Source organism: Sceloporus occidentalis, unplaced genomic scaffold (genome assembly GCF_023333645.1).
Source record: "Sceloporus occidentalis isolate IW3139 unplaced genomic scaffold, rSceOcc1.0.p SCAF_11, whole genome shotgun sequence".
Lineage (NCBI taxonomy): Eukaryota > Metazoa > Chordata > Lepidosauria > Squamata > Phrynosomatidae > Sceloporus > Sceloporus occidentalis.
Window position 1 is genome coordinate 22,930,335 of NW_028316991.1, and position 18,348 is coordinate 22,948,682.

General features: G+C 40.6%; 1 protein-coding gene across 1 annotated transcript in view; it reads right to left on the bottom strand.

The window, feature by feature from the left end:
* Window positions 1–1,122: 1,122 nt before the first annotated feature.
* Window positions 1,123–18,348, bottom strand: part of LOC149305702 (protein FAM135B-like) — a 34,283-nt gene continuing 17,057 nt past the window's right edge. The window contains exons 9-19 of the mRNA XM_089477297.1: window positions 16,436–16,591; window positions 15,911–15,984; window positions 13,425–13,579; window positions 10,526–12,434; window positions 10,227–10,387; window positions 8,722–8,813; window positions 6,138–6,235; window positions 5,870–6,021; window positions 4,495–4,605; window positions 4,051–4,164; window positions 1,123–1,328 (exon numbers count right to left, since the gene is read on the bottom strand). Coding sequence (XP_089333423.1) covers window positions 1,123–1,328; window positions 4,051–4,164; window positions 4,495–4,605; window positions 5,870–6,021; window positions 6,138–6,235; window positions 8,722–8,813; window positions 10,227–10,387; window positions 10,526–12,434; window positions 13,425–13,579; window positions 15,911–15,984; window positions 16,436–16,591 — 3,228 coding nt within the window. The remainder of the gene's footprint in view (window positions 1,329–4,050; window positions 4,165–4,494; window positions 4,606–5,869; window positions 6,022–6,137; window positions 6,236–8,721; window positions 8,814–10,226; window positions 10,388–10,525; window positions 12,435–13,424; window positions 13,580–15,910; window positions 15,985–16,435; window positions 16,592–18,348) is intronic.

Here is an 18,348-nt window from a genome sequence, read left to right on the forward strand (position 1 = left end):
TGATATATCATATATATGATATATCATATATATATATCATACATCATATATATATATATATATATATATATATATATATATATATATATATCATACATCATATATATATATATATATCATACATCACATATATATATATATCATACATCACATATATATATATATATATCATATATTATATATATATCATATTTATATATATATGATATATAAGATAGATAGATAGATAGATAGATAGATAGATAAAGCACATTCTAGGTAAACATTCTAAATAATTAAAAAACACAGTATTAATATTACATTCTTATAAGTTGGATTACTGAGCTGACAATCAAACTTTTCTTCTAGAAGTCTATATCAATTTAATTTTGCACTATTGCAGCACATTAGTTCAGAGCCTTATCTGAGGATAGTTGTACGTACGTGACAGGGTGACAATTATATAGTGCGACATTAGAGCGAACGAGCAGTACATACTAATGAAAGTGCTTAGAAAGTACGGGACAATAGAATCAACGGATAGAATGACTACAAACAGAACCATTCATGGGGGGGTTATCTAATGAGTTAGAATGTTCTGGGCAGAATGTCTAGAATAAGCAGATTTAGAATGCAAGCATTCAATGATTTCGTCCTTCCGATGTGAAATCTAAGTGCATTGACTGAGCAGTCATCAAAAAGAAGCCCATTTGTACAATAAAGGATGTCTTTTTTGCACAGGAGATTTTCCAAGTATGACCTCATAACCACCTCATAACCCAAGTATTTGTTAATAAATGTAAATAAAATGAATATTTTGTGATTTAAATGTCATAGAATACCATTCTAGTTCCTGCTCCCTACACTCGCGAGAACCCTTTCTGTCACACTCCTAGTATCTTGGGATCTGTGAGAAGGTCCTAGGGGCGACGGGTGGTCCTCAGACCATAGTTTGAAAAGAATTGCCCTTGAGCATGCCCGTACAATACACGACGTAAGAGCCAAAAAAAGACATGCGCACTTTTATGCAGTATGAGCGTCATATTCAATGTAACAAGATGTCCTCAGATAACGTCGGGCGTTTTTCTCGGAGTTTTTTTTGGTTTTGCGATGCCGTTGACCCAATGACACCATTAGAAGAAGCTATTTGAAGTAACCGAGTCCTGCAACGAGGAGGAATTTCTCCAGAAATTGTTCTGAATCCAGTACGGCGATGTGGGCTGCGCGTCCGATGAGCGTGTTTGCCGTGTTTGGGAGAGCGTGAAACACGTTGTGCCGAATTAACCTGCAGTCCTTCGCGTCTATCACGGGCTGTAGGAGGTTGTTTATCATTTCTGTATAAATAGGACCTGAAATAGCGATATCGGGATAAAAAATGATGTTAGAGTGATGTCATCCAGATAACTGAACATTACTTAGTATCATTTACAATGAATGGATATAAATGTATTGATCATGTATCAATGTTTGGATGTTTTGTCACATGTAGGATGCACTGGGGAGGACGTATATGTACGCACAACGTGTCAGATATACACTGAGCTACGGTGTAAAGATTAAAAAGGTTCTTTTCAATAACGTTAAATTATTTTGATTTTTAAAAGATATGGTTGCTTCAGAAAGCGATATTTAAAAGGTCAGTAATGCTCTTGTGTTATGTGCATTTTGAAGTGGGCTAAACACTCTAGGCATAGCTGCCAACAGTCTCACATTTTCTAAGAAAGCAATAAAAATCCGGCTTGTAGGCTGTCATATCATGTTTAGAGGAACTGAAAATCAGCACTCAGGAATCTTAGCTACTTTCCCTTTCCTCTCTACTCCATAAAGAGGGAGTCACATGGGAAACGCATATTTTTCTCCTGGAGGATAAACCCCAGCGCTGTATGCAGTAATATAACCCCCCCCAGCGCTGTATACAGTAATATAACCCCCAGCGCTGTATACAGTAATATAACCACCCCAGCACTGTATACAGTAATATAACCCCCAGTGCTGTATACAGTAATATAACCCCCAGCGCTGTATATAGTAATATAACCCCCCAGCGCTGTATACAGTAATATAACCCCCAGCACTGTATACAGTAATATAACCCCCAGCGCTGTATGCAGTAATATAAACCCCCAGTGCTGTATACAGTAATATAACCCCCAGCGCTGTATACAGTAATATAACCCCCAGCGCTGTATGCAGTAATATAAACCCCCAGTTCTGTATACAGTAATATAACCCCCAGCGCTGTATACAGTAATATAACCCCCCCAGCACTGTATACAGTAATATAACCCCCAGGGCTGTATACAGTAATATAACCCCCAGCGCTGTATACAGTAATATAACCACCCCAGCACTGTATACAGTAATATAAACCCCCAGTGCTGTATACAGTAATATAACCCCCAGCGCTGTATACAGTAATATAACCCCCAGCGCTGTATACAGTAATATAACCCCCAGCACTGTATACAGTAATATAACCCCCCAGCACTGTATACAGTAATATAACCCCCCAGCGCTGTATACAGTAATATAACCCCCAGCACTGTATACAGTAATATCACCCCCCAGTGCTGTATACAGTAATATAACCCCCCAGCGCTGTATACAGTAATATAACCCCCCAGCGCTGTATACAGTAATATAACCCCCAGCGCTGTATACAGTAATATAACCCCCAGCGCTGTATACAGTAATATAACCCCCCCAGGGCTGTATACAGTAATATAAGAAGAAGATTTTGTCGGACAGACAGATGGGTAGCCTGTTTGGTAGGATTTCCCCTTTAACGCCATAACAGGACAGCTCCCTACCGGTTACAAAAATACCCGATTCGGTTGGTAACAGTAATGATGTGCAGTCTTTTTATATCCAGAGTTAACAGGATCCGCGCCGCGATGGGTAATTACAACGAGGGGGATTGTAACCAGCATTTGAACGCAGCCGGGTAACTGACCCTGTTTATGTAACGATCTCCATTCGGTTAACGAGCGTGGACTCATTTGCAAACACCCGTAATCGATGTTAAAATGGCTACAATGCCTCTTACAACAGTATTATCGCTAAACAGCGTTCGGAATCAAGCCATTGATTTTGCTGTTTACTCCCTTATGTGCAGAAAATGAGATACAATTTGCAGGTATATTTTGTAACGAGTTAAATGCAGCAATTGGGTGGAACGATTGCCCAAAGCAGCGGGGAGCAAAATGTACGCCGATACATCCGCTGCCTGGGAACGATCGTTTGTCAGTAAATAAAATACTTCAATAACCCTCGGAACGCAATGTAACGATAGAGCGGGCCGTTCAGAGCGCTCAGTGTCCGGTATTATAACACAATGGGCCCAAAATCAGAATATAAATCCATATTGTAACTAGAATACTAAAAAAGTCATCTTTAAAGTCATCAGACACACTTTCATGCAAATGATAACTGAGTGGCCCCTTTAAATTGTCATGATACCCCCTCCTTGCGTATATATGGGGGGATTCTGTGGAAACCCCCCCCCCATATGCATTCGCCCCTTTGCCCGCCCCGTAGCTATTTTCCATGAAGGAGATGCCAGCCGAATACATCTCCTCGCACGTTATATACCCAACCAAGCCACATATACTCAATGCCAGTCAGCCTCAGCATCAACTCAACAAACCCTGCGGGCGAGGGTAGGTTCTCCCCCCCCCCCCCAAGTCCATGCGTGGAAAGCGCTCCCATTGATCTCCATTGGAGTGTTCTCCTGCCAGTGATTGACCTCTTCAAGAATCATTGGACCATTGAGGAGGAAGGCAGCTGCAGCTGCAGGGCTTCATCTTCAGCCTGAAGTAAGTGCTTACTTTTTTTTTTTTTTTACTCACAAAGTACTTTAAACATGCATTCTTCTTTAGTGGGGGTCTTTTTAAATAAAATATAAAGGTGGGATTCCGAGTGTGAATGTGATGGAGACAATCTAAGAAATGCCCCTCCAAACTCCAAATGTTTTGACGGCAGAAGAAAAAGCAGAACTTCCTTCAGCCCCAGAAGAAAACGTATTCTGATATGATAAACGTTGCATCCGCGGCGCGCATTAATGTGCTTTACCTGTGTGTTTGTCCTTAATGGCGTTTCTACACATCTCTATTCTTGCCGAATGAAATGGGACGTATCGATCCTGCGGTGACGCCACCAAAACAACATTCTTAAAATACTGGAGGCCTGAAAAACAAAAATACTTTATAATACTGCCCCAAAACATTATAAAAATATATTTTTTTTTTTTATTTTTTTTTTTAACAAGTCATAAAAATAAGAAAACTATGTCACAATATTCAAGAAAAAAATAACTAAAGCCATTCTACACCAAAGCTACACAGCAAGTGAGTGTAATATATCAGCTTCTAGGGGCAGTAGTGAGGATATAGGTCATTTGTTTTAATCATACATAAAGCAGGGCTGGAAGAAAATCCAGGAGATAATTCGATTTTCAGAATTCTATGACGGAACTCAAATCTCTTAGTCTTAGTCCTAGAATTTGTCTCTACGCACCTGGCTTTTGGCTGAGTTGGTACAGGAATGATTTTCGCAGATCTGGATTATCCCGGAAGGTCAGCTGCAGAAGGGATCCTGACTTTTTCAGCTTTTGCATTAGCCACAAGCCTAGGGGCAAAAAAAAAAAACCCAACAATTTTCAAAATATGCCAAACACAGCTGGGTAGAAGTTGTAGTAACCTGCGATGCGAAGGGTATAGGAGCTTCTTGAATCCTGTGGGGTGGTTCAAAGACACTTGTGGAAGCCACAGGATTTCAGAGCACATTATCAGAAGATCCTCTCATCCCACCAAATAGTCCATGGCAGGATTTACATTCACGCATACAGAAAACACTCAATAGAAGAGTTGGTCATTTTTTGTTTATCATAAAGTTGAAACTCAAATGGGAAGTAATGTGTTAAAACCGTAGAGAGCCACGTAAGTTTTTGGAACTTCAGGAGGTCTCTTCTAGAAGGACAGGGATTTGTCTCTTTGTCAGAGATAAAAAGTGCAGCGCAGGACTCCCGGTTTTAAGCAGGAATCAGGACCGTCCCTAGATAATAAAAGAAAATGGCCAGTAATTATCGAGATGGAATCCCAAATCTCAGTAATTCTGGTCACTAGCTGATAAGGTGCCAGCTTCTTCATCGTGTAAGTTCAAGGTGTCCATAAAATTAACCTCTAATGCACATGAATTCAAAGTTTTTGGCAAACTCAATTTGAGTGGGAACTCATCTGTTACCAAAGGTTGTGTTGCAACTTAAGTGCTTCTGAGTTGGACGGCTGAGGTGCCACCAAGTTGTACCCAATAACCATTAGGTTACCATCGAGATGGTCACTCGACAGCTGTTGATCAGTTGAGTTTGCAAAAAAAATAGGCGGCTTCATTGGCAGGTGAGTTGGTCAATCCGTATTTGATCAGTTCTGGCTTCACTTGCCTTCCATTCCAACAGACAACTTGCTTGGCTCGTCATTGCAATGCTAGAAGTGGAGTTGAGTCGACTCAACCTGGTGAATGAACCAGTCAAAATGACTGACTAGCTGAGTGGATCCATATAAGCCAACTCATTCAGAGGGCGCTTTAACTTGTGGAAGAGTCTCAGTAGGCTCAAAGGAAATGGAGTCCGACTAAATTTGGCTACTTGGTAAGTAATAAACCCATTTAAAATTAGAAATGATAGTAGTATGGCGTGTAATTTTATTTTGATACTTTTTCTGCATTAGAAGTAAGATCATTTTGCTTATACCCTTGATGTATCAGTTTATTTTTTCTCAATGATAATGATATCTTATATATACAGACATAAATATAACTATATATATATATATATTAAAAAAAACAAAAAACAGTCAATTTAGATCATAAAAGGTAGATTTATTGACCATCTTACCTGTACTCACTAAAGTACTGTTACTGTAAAGCGTGCCGAGATGAGGTCCGGACAGGGAGAGGAAGGTGTGCAGTCTGCTGAGATAATATCGGAATCGGGGACGGGTCAGTACAGACCGAATGATGATGTTCCCCAAGGAGTGTCCAATAAAACTGTCAAAGAAAACATCATTTTATGTAAAGCTTCTAAAAGCTTACCATCACACCTTAAAAAAAAAAAAGATGCGATTTATCTTTGGGAAAGACGTATAAGAATGAACCCGGCTCACCTTATTCTTGAAATTGACAGGTTGTATAGCTGGATGTGTTGGATTATTTCGTCGATAAGTCTATCAGTCATAGCATCAAAGTCCGCAAATGTATCCGTCTGAAAGAAAAAGAAACAACTGGTTTCAAAAGTGAACAATTATTTAGATTATATATATATATTCGTAAGATTTGCCATAATTTTATGTGACGACACTATAGAAAAGTAAATTTAAAAAAATCTTGACTGTTTCTTCCTAGACTTAAGTTAAACTAATTAAACGAATTTGTATATTTTTTGACCTTTCAGAGCCAGAAAGCCTTATTAATTTAGGAGGATCCAAGCTCCCAGACATCTTTCCTCATCAAATAACGACAATAGTTACTTGATATAGAGTTCTATGTCCCCATTGGAATGTAGCTAAGCCCACATCCATTGGTGGTCTTTTGAGGGCGTATTTGAGAAGCAAATGGCTTTGGCTAAAATACTGGTGACCAATAATAAATCTTGGGGTGAGATGAATATACATTCCGCCAAATACCGTATTGGCTCGGATATAGGCCGCACCCTAAAAGTTTGATGCTTTTTTAAAGAACATTTTTTGTAATAGATATGCTGCCACTCTGTCCCCCCCACCCCCTAGATTTGCTGCCACTCTGTCCCCCCCCCACCCCCGAGATATGCTGCCATTCTGTCCCGTCCCGTCCCCCCGACTTACCAGAGCAGACTCCCGATTGTCTTGCGGGGCCGGCGGGGGACATCTACGCAATACGCGTATACAACGTCCGCTGCCGGCACTTCCCCTGAGTGCCGGCACCGGACGTTGTATACTCGTATTGCGTAGATGTCCCCCGCCGGCCCCGCGAGTCTGCTCTGGTAAGTCTTGGGGGCAGAGGTAAAACGCATCGTGCGGACGTTCACCGGCTGCGGCAACAACCTCCGCTGCCGGCACGTCTGCATGATGTGCTTTAACAATCTCCCGTGCTGGCACCCCCCTCGTGGGAATTCCCGGCAAGGGAGATTGTTAAAGCACATCATGCAGACGTGCCGGCAGCGGAGGTTGTTTACGCGCGCATCGCGGGTGACCGTCCGCACGATGCGCTTAGACAACCTCCCGTGTGGCCCCCCCCGTGGGAAGTGCTGGCAGGGGAGGCTGTCTAAGTGTATCGGGGAGTAGGATGCAGGTCCCCTGCACTGCTGCGGGGGATCTGTATCCTAACCCCGCTGCCTGCCCGGCGCCCAGAACTGCATTACCCGGGCGTCGGGCGCTAGACCCCGAATATGGGCCGCACCCCCACTTTAAAGACTTAAAGTGGGGGGAAAAAGTGCGGCCTATATTCGAGCCAATACGGTAATTTACCGTTCAGTTTTAAGAAAAAACATTTTGCGGTCATCTTTTAAAAGCAATGACAATAATAAGTAGGTAATAAGTTTAGGCTCAGACCGCCGTCTAGCACACTCTGCAAATTCCCATTTGGGTAGGGCACACATCAGGTACGTTTTTGTGCAAGCGTGAGAGAGAGTGTATGTATTTTAGATGTAACGTAAGGAAGGTTGACTTTACTGAGAGGGTGGTAGATGATTTGAACAGCCTCCCAGCAGAAGTGGTAGAGGGTAATACAGTGAGCGTATTAAACATGCATGGGATAGACATACGGCTCCTGAATCTAAGACGAGACCAACGACTGATTAAGGTTTGAGTCTTTACAGCAGGATAGACAGGCCAAATGGGTGCATAAGAACAGCCCCGGAGGAAAAAAATTGGACAGAGGGGCCACATGAATGTAGTGCGGACGAGGTACCCATGGTCAAGCCTGTTTAAGGGGTTAAGGCATGACTAAGCGGAAATTTTGGCACTGAAAGTGTTAAGTATTGGTGGCAGGGCCAGAGGGGAGGGGGTAATTACCCTCCCTGGGGGGTATATAAGGAAGGGTCGTGGCCTATAGGGGCAATCATTTTAAAGAAAATTTTCCCGCCCATCCCTCCCCTAATTTTGGCATTTGCCGGGTACTCTGGGTTTTTAAGCTGGTACGGTCCAGGAGTTAACCATCTAGGTGCGGTTACTTGTGGTGCACAGAGGTGTAAGTGCCGGACGCGCCAGGGGCAGGCGCCCCTGTGAATCGTATGGTCATGTGACTGTCGCGCTAGGGGACGCCGGCAGTTCCAGCAGGGATACAGGTGGTTACGCCCATACCAGCAGGTTACTTATTTGGTTATTAATTTGGTTATTAAGTGGTTATTAAATGGTTACAATTGGTTATGTTTGCTTTCATTTTACAATAAATTATTGATATATATTGTGTCAAATTGGTTGTGTTAATAATATTTGACACTTTGTAACATATTAATAAAGGTTGAGTGTCGCGGTGCTGAAGTTATTTTAAGTCCGCACCGCGGACAAATAATTCCATATCTGACGTTTAATAAAATTTTTGAAATAAAGAAGTGTCTCTTGTTTTATTTGTAAAAGAGGTACCGAAACTGGACGTTACTTCATTCATGTGTAGACGTAAATGTATATCTGTACACAGGGGAGGGGGAAGGGGCTTGTCTTTGCCCTCCCTTGGTAGGTGACAGGGTACGTTTGTTTGAAATGTGTCGCATACCTGGTTCTTTTCAGACATGAGGAAGTCAAGATTGGCTCCAGGGAGACCCAACTCCAGAAACGTTTTCACGAGCCGTAGATCGGCGCTATTACCTAACGGTATAAAAAGACAGAACCAATAAAGTTACAGCGCGAAGTAAAATACAAACATGCACGAGGGATACACACAGAAAATAATCCTGGTAATCATCCGGTGAGAAGAGGGAGACTTTTTTTTTTTTTAAAGTTTTGCTGTCATTTCTTAAAATGTTTAATATTTATAGCATCATTTCTATTATTTATGTCAGCGGTAATTTAACAGGGAAGACAAAATCAGACTCAGCTTTAATGCCTGCGTGATGTGATTTCCTGGTGATCAGACGTAAGCACCGTGCGAGGACCGCGAGGGAGCAGGAGAGATACTTCCCTCCTGAGCCAGCAAAGGTACGTGTGTGTAAGTATGTTAGTGTGTGTATGTGTTAGTGTGTAAATATGTTAGTGTCTGTGTGTGTAAATATGCTAGTATGTCTGTATTAGTGTGTGTAAGTATGTTAGTGTGTGTAAATATGTCTGTATTAGTGTGTGTATGTTAGTGTGTGTAATTATGTTACTGTGTGCATGCACTAGTGTGTAAATATGTTAATATGTCTGTATTAGTTTGTGTAAGTATGTTACTGTGTGTATGTGTTAGTGTGTAAATGTTAGTATGTCTGTATTAGTGTGTGTAAGTATGTTAGTGTGTGTAAGTATGTTACTGTGTGTATGCGCTAGTGTGTAAATATGTTAGTATGTCTGTATTAGTGTGTGTAAGTATGTTAGTGTGTGTAATTATGTTACTGTGTGTATGCGCTAGTGTGTAAATATGTTAGTATGTCTGTATTAGTGTGTGTATGTGTTAGTGTGTAAATATGTTACAGTGTCTGTGTGTAAATATGTTAGTATGTCTGTATTAGTGTGTGTTACAGTTTGTGTGTGTGTGTGGGTTTCACAGGACGGGCCCGGGATTTTTTGTTACACCACTTGTAACAAAAAAACTAACTGGACGCGTTGTCCGGTTAGTCCAGCTGAATGTATTTATTTGGAGTATTGGAGATAATTAATTGGTGGACTTTCTTACCTTTCTTGCCTCCATTAAAGCGTAAATCAGTAGCAAAATGTGGCAAAACTAACGCGTAGTAATTTTACCTGTCCCTTCAACAGACCCAAGCAGCCATCGATAACGTAACAGGGGAGAAAAAACTATGCAGATCCTGAGAACAAGAAGTTCAGATGACAGCTCCCTTGGTATACACATAAGCTTGTTTTCACAGCACGTACGTTTTAACCCTTAAACACCATTGCATTGGCGTATTCAGGGTATTGAATGGGCGCGGTGATAGATCTTTAAAACACTTGAATACATGCGCAACATTATCCATTGTATTTTGTCTTTGCTATCCAGGACAACTTCCCCAACAATATATTGTAACTCAAAATAAATCTCTCTCCCACGCTTAAAAAAACCCCCTAATATTAAAGATGCGTTACCATCTAGTCCATGCACACAGACCACCAGATGGATTCCATCCTCTGCATGTTCCTCCTCCGGTGGAAAGTAGGGGCCGTCAGAGGCTAGAATGGACAGGTCGCTGTATAGGAAACCGTCAAACGGCAGCTGCTTCCTGAATTTTTCTTTAGCCTGATGAAAACTAGAAAACACACTCGTTAACAACGCCTACGTCTGCCACCCTCCAGCCCATACTGGAGACCACTCGGCACTCAGATCAGCGCATGCGGTGTATCAACTAAAAAAGCAGCACTGTAACCAATTTATAATAATATCTCACCTAAGCATCCTCTCGTTGATCTCCTTATCAGCTTCCTCGCTGCTGGTTATGACCCCGAACGATCCCAAAGGCTGTCTCGTAATCGGAAACAACGCCTGCCTTGACGAGAAACCAGGAATCATCGGAGCGTCTTTTTGGACCGAAGAAAATGGTAGACAGGTGGCTGTACAAGACACGGACAGGTTAACCATCTCTACACCGCGTCTCCCTTCTAAAGTGAGAGCAGAAGTGCTAGAGTTGGCTTCTGCGAGAGCAGCAGAACTTCTGATTGTACCCATATGGTCAGTATTGGGTACAGAATGGTAATAGCCACCGAGCGTCTGCCCATTAGTTGGTTCATCATCGAGTTCGATTTCTTCCAAAGCTGGGAATCCATCAAGTGCATTTTTAGACTCCGATATGCTGGATTGTAAGGTAACGTCTGTATCCAGCAATGGTCCCAGAGACAAAGAAGCAGATTTCGGCCTTGTGTTAACACATTCAGAAAAGGACTCTGAGTCTTGAAGGCTTGATGTTTGCGTTGAAGTTGTTGATGGATCATCCACCGCTCCAAAAACATTCCGATCTGTTAAAGTGCACTTTGCTACAACACTACTGTTGGATCTTGCGTACGAATCTAAAGTTGTAGTTTCTGTTGGTGGGGTCTCGTTGCAATCAGCCATATTGTTCGTAGAAGAATAGGATATGATGTCAGAATCTTGGCCACTGATTTTTGATTTTTCATCAGAGTTTCTTCTCAAAGTTCCAGCTTTAGGATTTTTAGAAAGCTCACTTCCCCGTGGACTTGTATTCTCACCAATATCAGCAACCTCTTTGTTCGTTAAGTCCATGTCATCCACTGATTCCTTTGGACTACTGATCTGTGGCGCGGAAACAGACTTTGTTAGTTTAGAAAGTTCCATTTCTCGTTCTTCCTCTTCAAAAGGCAAAGAATTAATGGAAGTCAACGAGGCTTGAATACCACTTGGCAAGCTAGTATTACTCTCTGCGTGCATTCCTTCTAGAGAGCTTCTGTACATTCCGTATTTTCTGGATAACTGCTGAAGACCATCTCGATCGCTGGGTACTTCCATTGTCCTGTTGCGTATATCGCACCACGCTACCGAACTCGGCTCGCTTTCTATACCCGAGTCCGATATGACGGATGAGGATCTCTTGATAACCTCGGAACGCGGAGAAAACTCTTCCCCACTTTCCTTGGGAAAACATTTCGTCAATGAAGTATATTTTGAAGGATTATTGATTAGCTCAGTGCTGTTACTTTTTAGTAATATGTGCATACTTTGATTTAATGACCTATGCACAGGGACTGTCCCATTTTTAGAGCTGCTCGTGTCATGTAGAATCATTTCCTCTGAGCAAGTGGTGTCCATTTTGGTTTTGATGGTCTCCTTCTCAGTCTGAAGTGTTTTATCTTCTGCGTTGGACAAAGAACCTAATTCTCCATGCGAGGGACTCAAAACCAATACTGCTTCTCCCCTATATTGGTCATGAGTACTTTGTTTTACCTCAATATACGTAACACCCGTAGGTCTGTTGGCCTCTTGACGATTACCAAGAGTATGGTCAAGTTGGTCACGTTTCCTTTCTGTCATTGTCGTTAATTCTGTTCCATGGTCAACGTCGGTGGAATAAGGTCTGTCCGCTGTAGAAAACCATGTTACGTATTCAGACTCGTCGTTCCTTGGTTCCTCCTCTAGATTCAGATATTGTTTTGGATTGTGACCGACATCATGGTTTTCTGACATCATGGCACTCGCTTGTTCAAAGGAGGCATTTTCATGAACGGTCGTGGTTTGTACGACATGAGAATTGCGAGAAGCGGTAACATTTTCTAATTCATTTTCTTTTTCAGAATTGTGATTGTTTTCATTCGTAATTTCCAGCTGCATGTTTTCCATAGCGACAGCTGAAAAAGAGGTCTATTTATCAAAAGACGGTATTGTATTACATAAAAATAATAGCGTTTTCTTATTGGGCAAGAATGACTTTTTATCGTTTTGTTATTGGTAATGACTAGAGATGTAAGATTTCCAAAAGAAAAGTATTTTTTTCTGAAAAAATTTACATTTTCGGAAAACATGAAATGCAGTGTATATAAGTAAAATGCTTGAAATAAAAGTACAGCTTATTCAGTAAATAATAAACTAAATTTGCTTTTTTTGTTGCAAATGGGACAACAAGGTCTGTCTTGAATGCAACAAAATAAATGAAGAAACCATTAAAAAAAACCAAAAGATCTCCTTATCCTCCTGCATGGATTGGACAGGGAGGTCGATCACAATCGCCCAATCAGAGTTGCAGCTTAGCACCAATTGCAGATCAAAGAGTGAAGTAACCAGCATTATCTGTGCCTCATTGCATCATTCATAAAGGTCTTCATGCAATACACTTTGAAGGCCGTGTCATAAACGTATTATTTATCATTACGCACTCAATTTTTCTGGAAAAATACAAAATGGCTTTGAGAATAAAAAAAACGGGGATTTTTTTCCCCCCCTCAATTTTCTGTTTTTTTCCAGACCTTCCCATCTAAAAACAATATTTTAACCAGGAGACAGTAAAGTAAGAGTTTGCAGATGAGATGAAGTTCACTATGAAGGGTAAACCTCAGGGAGCTTCTCCTGTAGGAAGGGCTGAAATGGCCCTGTATAATGTATAGTTAAATCAGAAAGATAACATTTATGGAATTTCCGCGCATGAATTGCATTTTGCAGGACCAGCTTCACCTTTCTTCCAGGGGTGGGCATCATGAAGTCAAGAAGATGAAATGTTCAGATCTCCTGTACACCCTAAGCTGGCAAATTCATGAACAAATTAGCAACGAATATATAAAACACTTGAAGACGGACGGACTCCTGGCACAGGCCAAACACCTGTCGGAATTATCTATACAGACCTTTTTTTGGACATTCAACGTAGCGGTCTTCAAAAATAATGGGAAGAGAGCTCCAGTCTCCGTCGATGTCTATACATTCAATAGGCAGAGGAGGCATGCTGGTGAAGTATTCAGAGTTTCTAATTTCTGTTGAGAAGTTGCTGTGACTTTGAATCCTAATGAATGAATATGGAAATAATTAGGGATTCACATATTTATTTTTTGGGGGGGTCTATTCACACCCTAAAAATACTGTTGGTTTCGATGGAACATCTCCCTGTCTTCTGTCATTCACGGTCCTCAAACATCAGAGAGAAAAGGTGGATTTATATGGGATCGGTGCGCTTAGGGATATCCTGCAAAGGTTGAACTATGGAATAGAAAAAATGTCGGTGCGCTGAGCTAGTCACAGGCTCAAATAATTCAAATGTATAATACGAGGCCTACTTATACCCTAATAAACTTTGCCGGCTTTCTCCTGTCCGATCGCCTGTAACAGCTTCCGGCATGAAGCTGTTACAGTGTAAACTGCCCGATCGCGCAGTTGCAAACACGCGATCGGGCATTCCCTTCCGGGTTGCTATGAGGACCTGCATAGAGATCACAGTGTGATCGGTGCAGGGGGATCGCGGGGAGGGGAGTGAGAAACCACCTCTCTCACTCCCCCTCCCGTCCTGTAACAGAAAAGCTGGGGGAAAAAAACGGTTAGTGATTTAAAAATAATATTAAATAAATCATAAAATAATAATATAAATAATACTAAAAAAAATTATAATGTGAGCTGTGATGTCACTGTGACATCACTGGCATGTTCAGGAGGTCCCTAGGAGGACCTCTAACCATTTCTGTGTAAAAATAATATATAAAAAATACAAAAAAATGTAAAAAAACTAATAAATTTTTTTTTTTTAAAAAGATATAAAAAAAGATAATAAAAAAAATTCTTAAAAAAACCTTACTTCCCATTGCCCTAGCATAACATCTAGCCAGTATAACCCTCCTGCCCCCGTTTACAACCCCCAAACCCGTTAAGCCATAGGCATAAAAATTATACAAAATTGTACACCTAATAGTATGCTCCCTGGTGCTGGGAAAGTATGGAAAATCTATATAAATTAGGTATTTCTGAAATCAGGACACCTGAATTGATAAACTTGGAGGGGATTTTCCATCACTTTACCTAATTTTGTGAGGATTCAGAGGGAAAATGTAAAAAAAAATTAGTTTATTTTTCTAATCTTCGCTAGTTTTTACTAAATTTCTCATTCTAAATTTTCAGCTAATCATCCAACTATGGTATCAAACGAAAGCTCTATCTCTCCTTGAAAAAACAATATATAGTTTACATGGGTACACTGTTCACAGGAACAGAGAATAATCGCTAAACCGACATACCCCAAAAATGGCAAAATTGCTCTGGGCTTTGAGGTACCAAAAACCCCTGGGATTGAAGGGGTTAAACCTCCTCCCTATTAACCCCTGGACAGCAAGCTGCAACCCGACTGATGAGGAGCCAACAACCTCAAATATGTGCAAACAGGGAAAAGAAAAAATGTCGGTGCGCTGAGCTAGTCACAGGCGTGGCGGGTGAGCTTAATTATGCTTTGGCCAATTCATATAACCAAAACCTCTCATTTATATTATGTTTATGTATTTGTTGCCAACTTTATTAGGGTGAGAAGCGCAGACAGTTTCTGTTTTTTGTATACATTGTACAGCCAATACGCGGTTTTTGCAGCATGCTTACACCTGTTTGGTAGGCCTCGTATTATACATTTGTATTATCTGAGCCTGTGACTAGCTCAGCGCACCGACATTTGAGGTTGTTGGCTCCTCATCAGTCTGGTTGCAGCTTGCTGTCCAGGGGTTAATAGGGAGGAGGTTTCATTGCACCTCCCCCAACACATTAATAAAGTTTTGGTAGCAGTATAAACTGCTTTGTGTGCCCACTATGTAGGAGGTGAGAGTAGGATCTCACCCTATTGAGAGTGTGCCTTGACGTGGCGGGTGAGCTTAATTATGCTTTGGCCAATTCATATAACCAAAACCTCTCGTTTATATTATGTTTATGTATTTGTTACCAACTTTATTAGGGTAAGAAGCGCAGACAGTTTCTGTTTTTTGTAAGGTTGAACTATAACAGACTGGCTTGAAATAAAATAGTTATTATAACATTTTGAATAGAACACAAAATTGTCCACAATTGAAATGTCTAGGTTTTTTTTATTTGTTTTATTGTGCCTTTAATGTATCTACTCTGATACTATTAAAAGTTCTTTATCACATAATGTGATAACCTCTCAATTGGTATAAAGAGATTGGCGGCTAAGCTGGACTCATATTTTGGTTAATACTAGACTAAAAGTGTTGTCCAAAGACAAATGTGATGTGTTATATATATATATATATATATATATCCTCCCATGAATATAAGGCGACCAATTGGCTCCAGGGTGAATTGGGAATTTAACCGATGTTAGTTTTTAAATTAAGAAAGAAAAACTTACAGGTTCTCCTGAAAGGTAACTACAGCTGATTTCTCGTGTTCAGTATAGAAGAATGCTTCCGAAAATCTTCTTACCTAAAAGAGAAACGATGTAAACGAAGTGAAGACAATTTTGGATTATTTAGTAAATTGTTATGTATATACTTTTATCTCTAGAAACATAGAACCTGCCGGCAGATCGGCCCCATTCGGCCCCCGTCTAGTCCGCCCATTTTTCCTGCTGTAAAGACTCAAGCCTTAATCGGTCGTTGGTCTTGTCTTAGATTCAGGAGCCGTATGCCTATCCCATGCATGTTTAATCCCCTCGCTGTATTACCCTCTACCACTTCTGATGGGAGCCTGTTCCACTTATCTACCCCCTCCATTTTCACACCTGTGATACCATTAGAAATCACCCTGTGTTTGGAAAAAGCCAAGTGCTGTCATCACAAAGTGGTCTTCTAATAGAGGAACACGAAGCCTCCCATGTAGAAGGAAGAGAGACCAAAGAAAACCTGTATTCGTTATACTATAAGAACGGTGTTACCCTTAAGGTGTGATGTTTTTGCATGAGGTAGGTGGTGACATCAGGCTGAAGGGTCACAATTTCAAGAAACTGGGTCCACGTGACCAACAGCTGGGAGCACAGCCAGGCAATGTCCTTCTGGATCTGTTCGGTTATTCTCTCTGGGCTGTTCAGCTTCTACAAGAAGAATTAAAAATACATTAAACGAATCCTTCCCATTAATCAAACGCACATAAAAAGAATACACATATGTGTGTATAGATATATATCTATATATATATAGATATATATATATACACACACACACACACACACAATATATGTGTATATATGTATATCTATCTATATATATATATATATATATATATATATATATATATATATATATATATAATCAGGGAATTGTATACAAGACCTTCAGTTGGTTTCTGTTCAAATCCTTTAAATTTAGCTTTTGCATGCAAAATACTTATTATACAATATGACTTTGTTCATATTCCACAGCACTGCACGATGTTAATTCATTAGTATCTCTGCCTTGAGAATTCCAATGCGTTCATTCATATAAAGCATAGGATTTATATAACGCGACATTTACTGTTAATAACAAACATTTAATACGTTTTTTTTCTTTTTGCATAAAATGTATCCACTTCTTTGCAAGTGTTCTAAAATGGGTTAAATCGTAAATATAGTCGTGATTTTTATAAATAAATATGCAGCCTCATATTGTATATTTTTTTTCTTATTTCTTTTATTCTAAAAACATGCATTCCAGTGCGCTATTACTGTTTTCGTCACTAGGTGGCGCCGTGTCCCCATTTGCGGTCAGCCCCTCGGAGGCTTTTATATCGCAATTTCTCAATGGAGATACATCAGCCGCTGTGAGAAAGGAGGACATATTTACCTTTTATTTAATTAAGATTGGTGATTAAATGTGTCATCTTTTTTATTAGCCCATTAATTACCCACTCATTAAAACATAATTAAAACGTAATGTAATGTTTACACTTGTAAATCGTGGAGGGTTGTCAGCATCATCTGGGTGACAAACGCTTCGGTGGAGTTAAAAATCTGTTCTGGGGTTTTTGGCCACCAAGGCTGACACGTGGGACGCCCGCGGTACGTCTCGCTTTGGTGACAGACGTCGCTGTGTGACACAAGGGCATGGATACGCAAATCCCCCCATGGGGGGGTCCAGGGATTGATGTACTTGGATTTGGAATAACTATCTGCTTTTATTACAATTACCTGTTGATTGTGGTGTTATTTAAAGGGGCGCTCTGTCCATTGCATGTACTTTAATGCATCTTTGTAATTTTTTTGCGTTTTCGTTTAATAATAGTTTGTGTGTAAATATGCATTATCGGTTATTACGATGAGCAACCAGTTTTAGTTTTGTTTTAGAGAATGTACCTCTCGATATGTACAGATTCCACGCGATACCTACCTCTCCAACCCTACCCTGTGGGGTAGAGATAATAACGTTAATATAAAAAAGTCCCTACCTACCAACCTTTTCCTGCAAGTTATTATTATTATTATTATTAATTATTATCTTTTATTTATATAGCGCCAACAATTTACGCAGCGCTTAATACAATACATAAATTCAAGGGGTCTGACAAGACGAGAATCGACAGACTAAGACAAACCGATACATTAGGTGGAGAGGCTCGGCTCGCAAGCTTACAATCAGGAGGGAAATGGGGTGACAAACATAAGGCACAGAGAAAGGGTGAGAGGTAGTGTGGTGTTTGTATCGATGACGAGGGAGTTCTAGCAGCTAAGATGGTTGTGGCTTCTCTGAAGAAGTGGGTTTTTAGATGTTTCTTGAAAGTTGGGAGGGAGGGAGAATGCTGAAGGTTCCTTGGGAGTAGATTTCAGAGATATGGGGCAGCTCGAGTGAAATCTTGTAGACGGGAAAAGGAAGA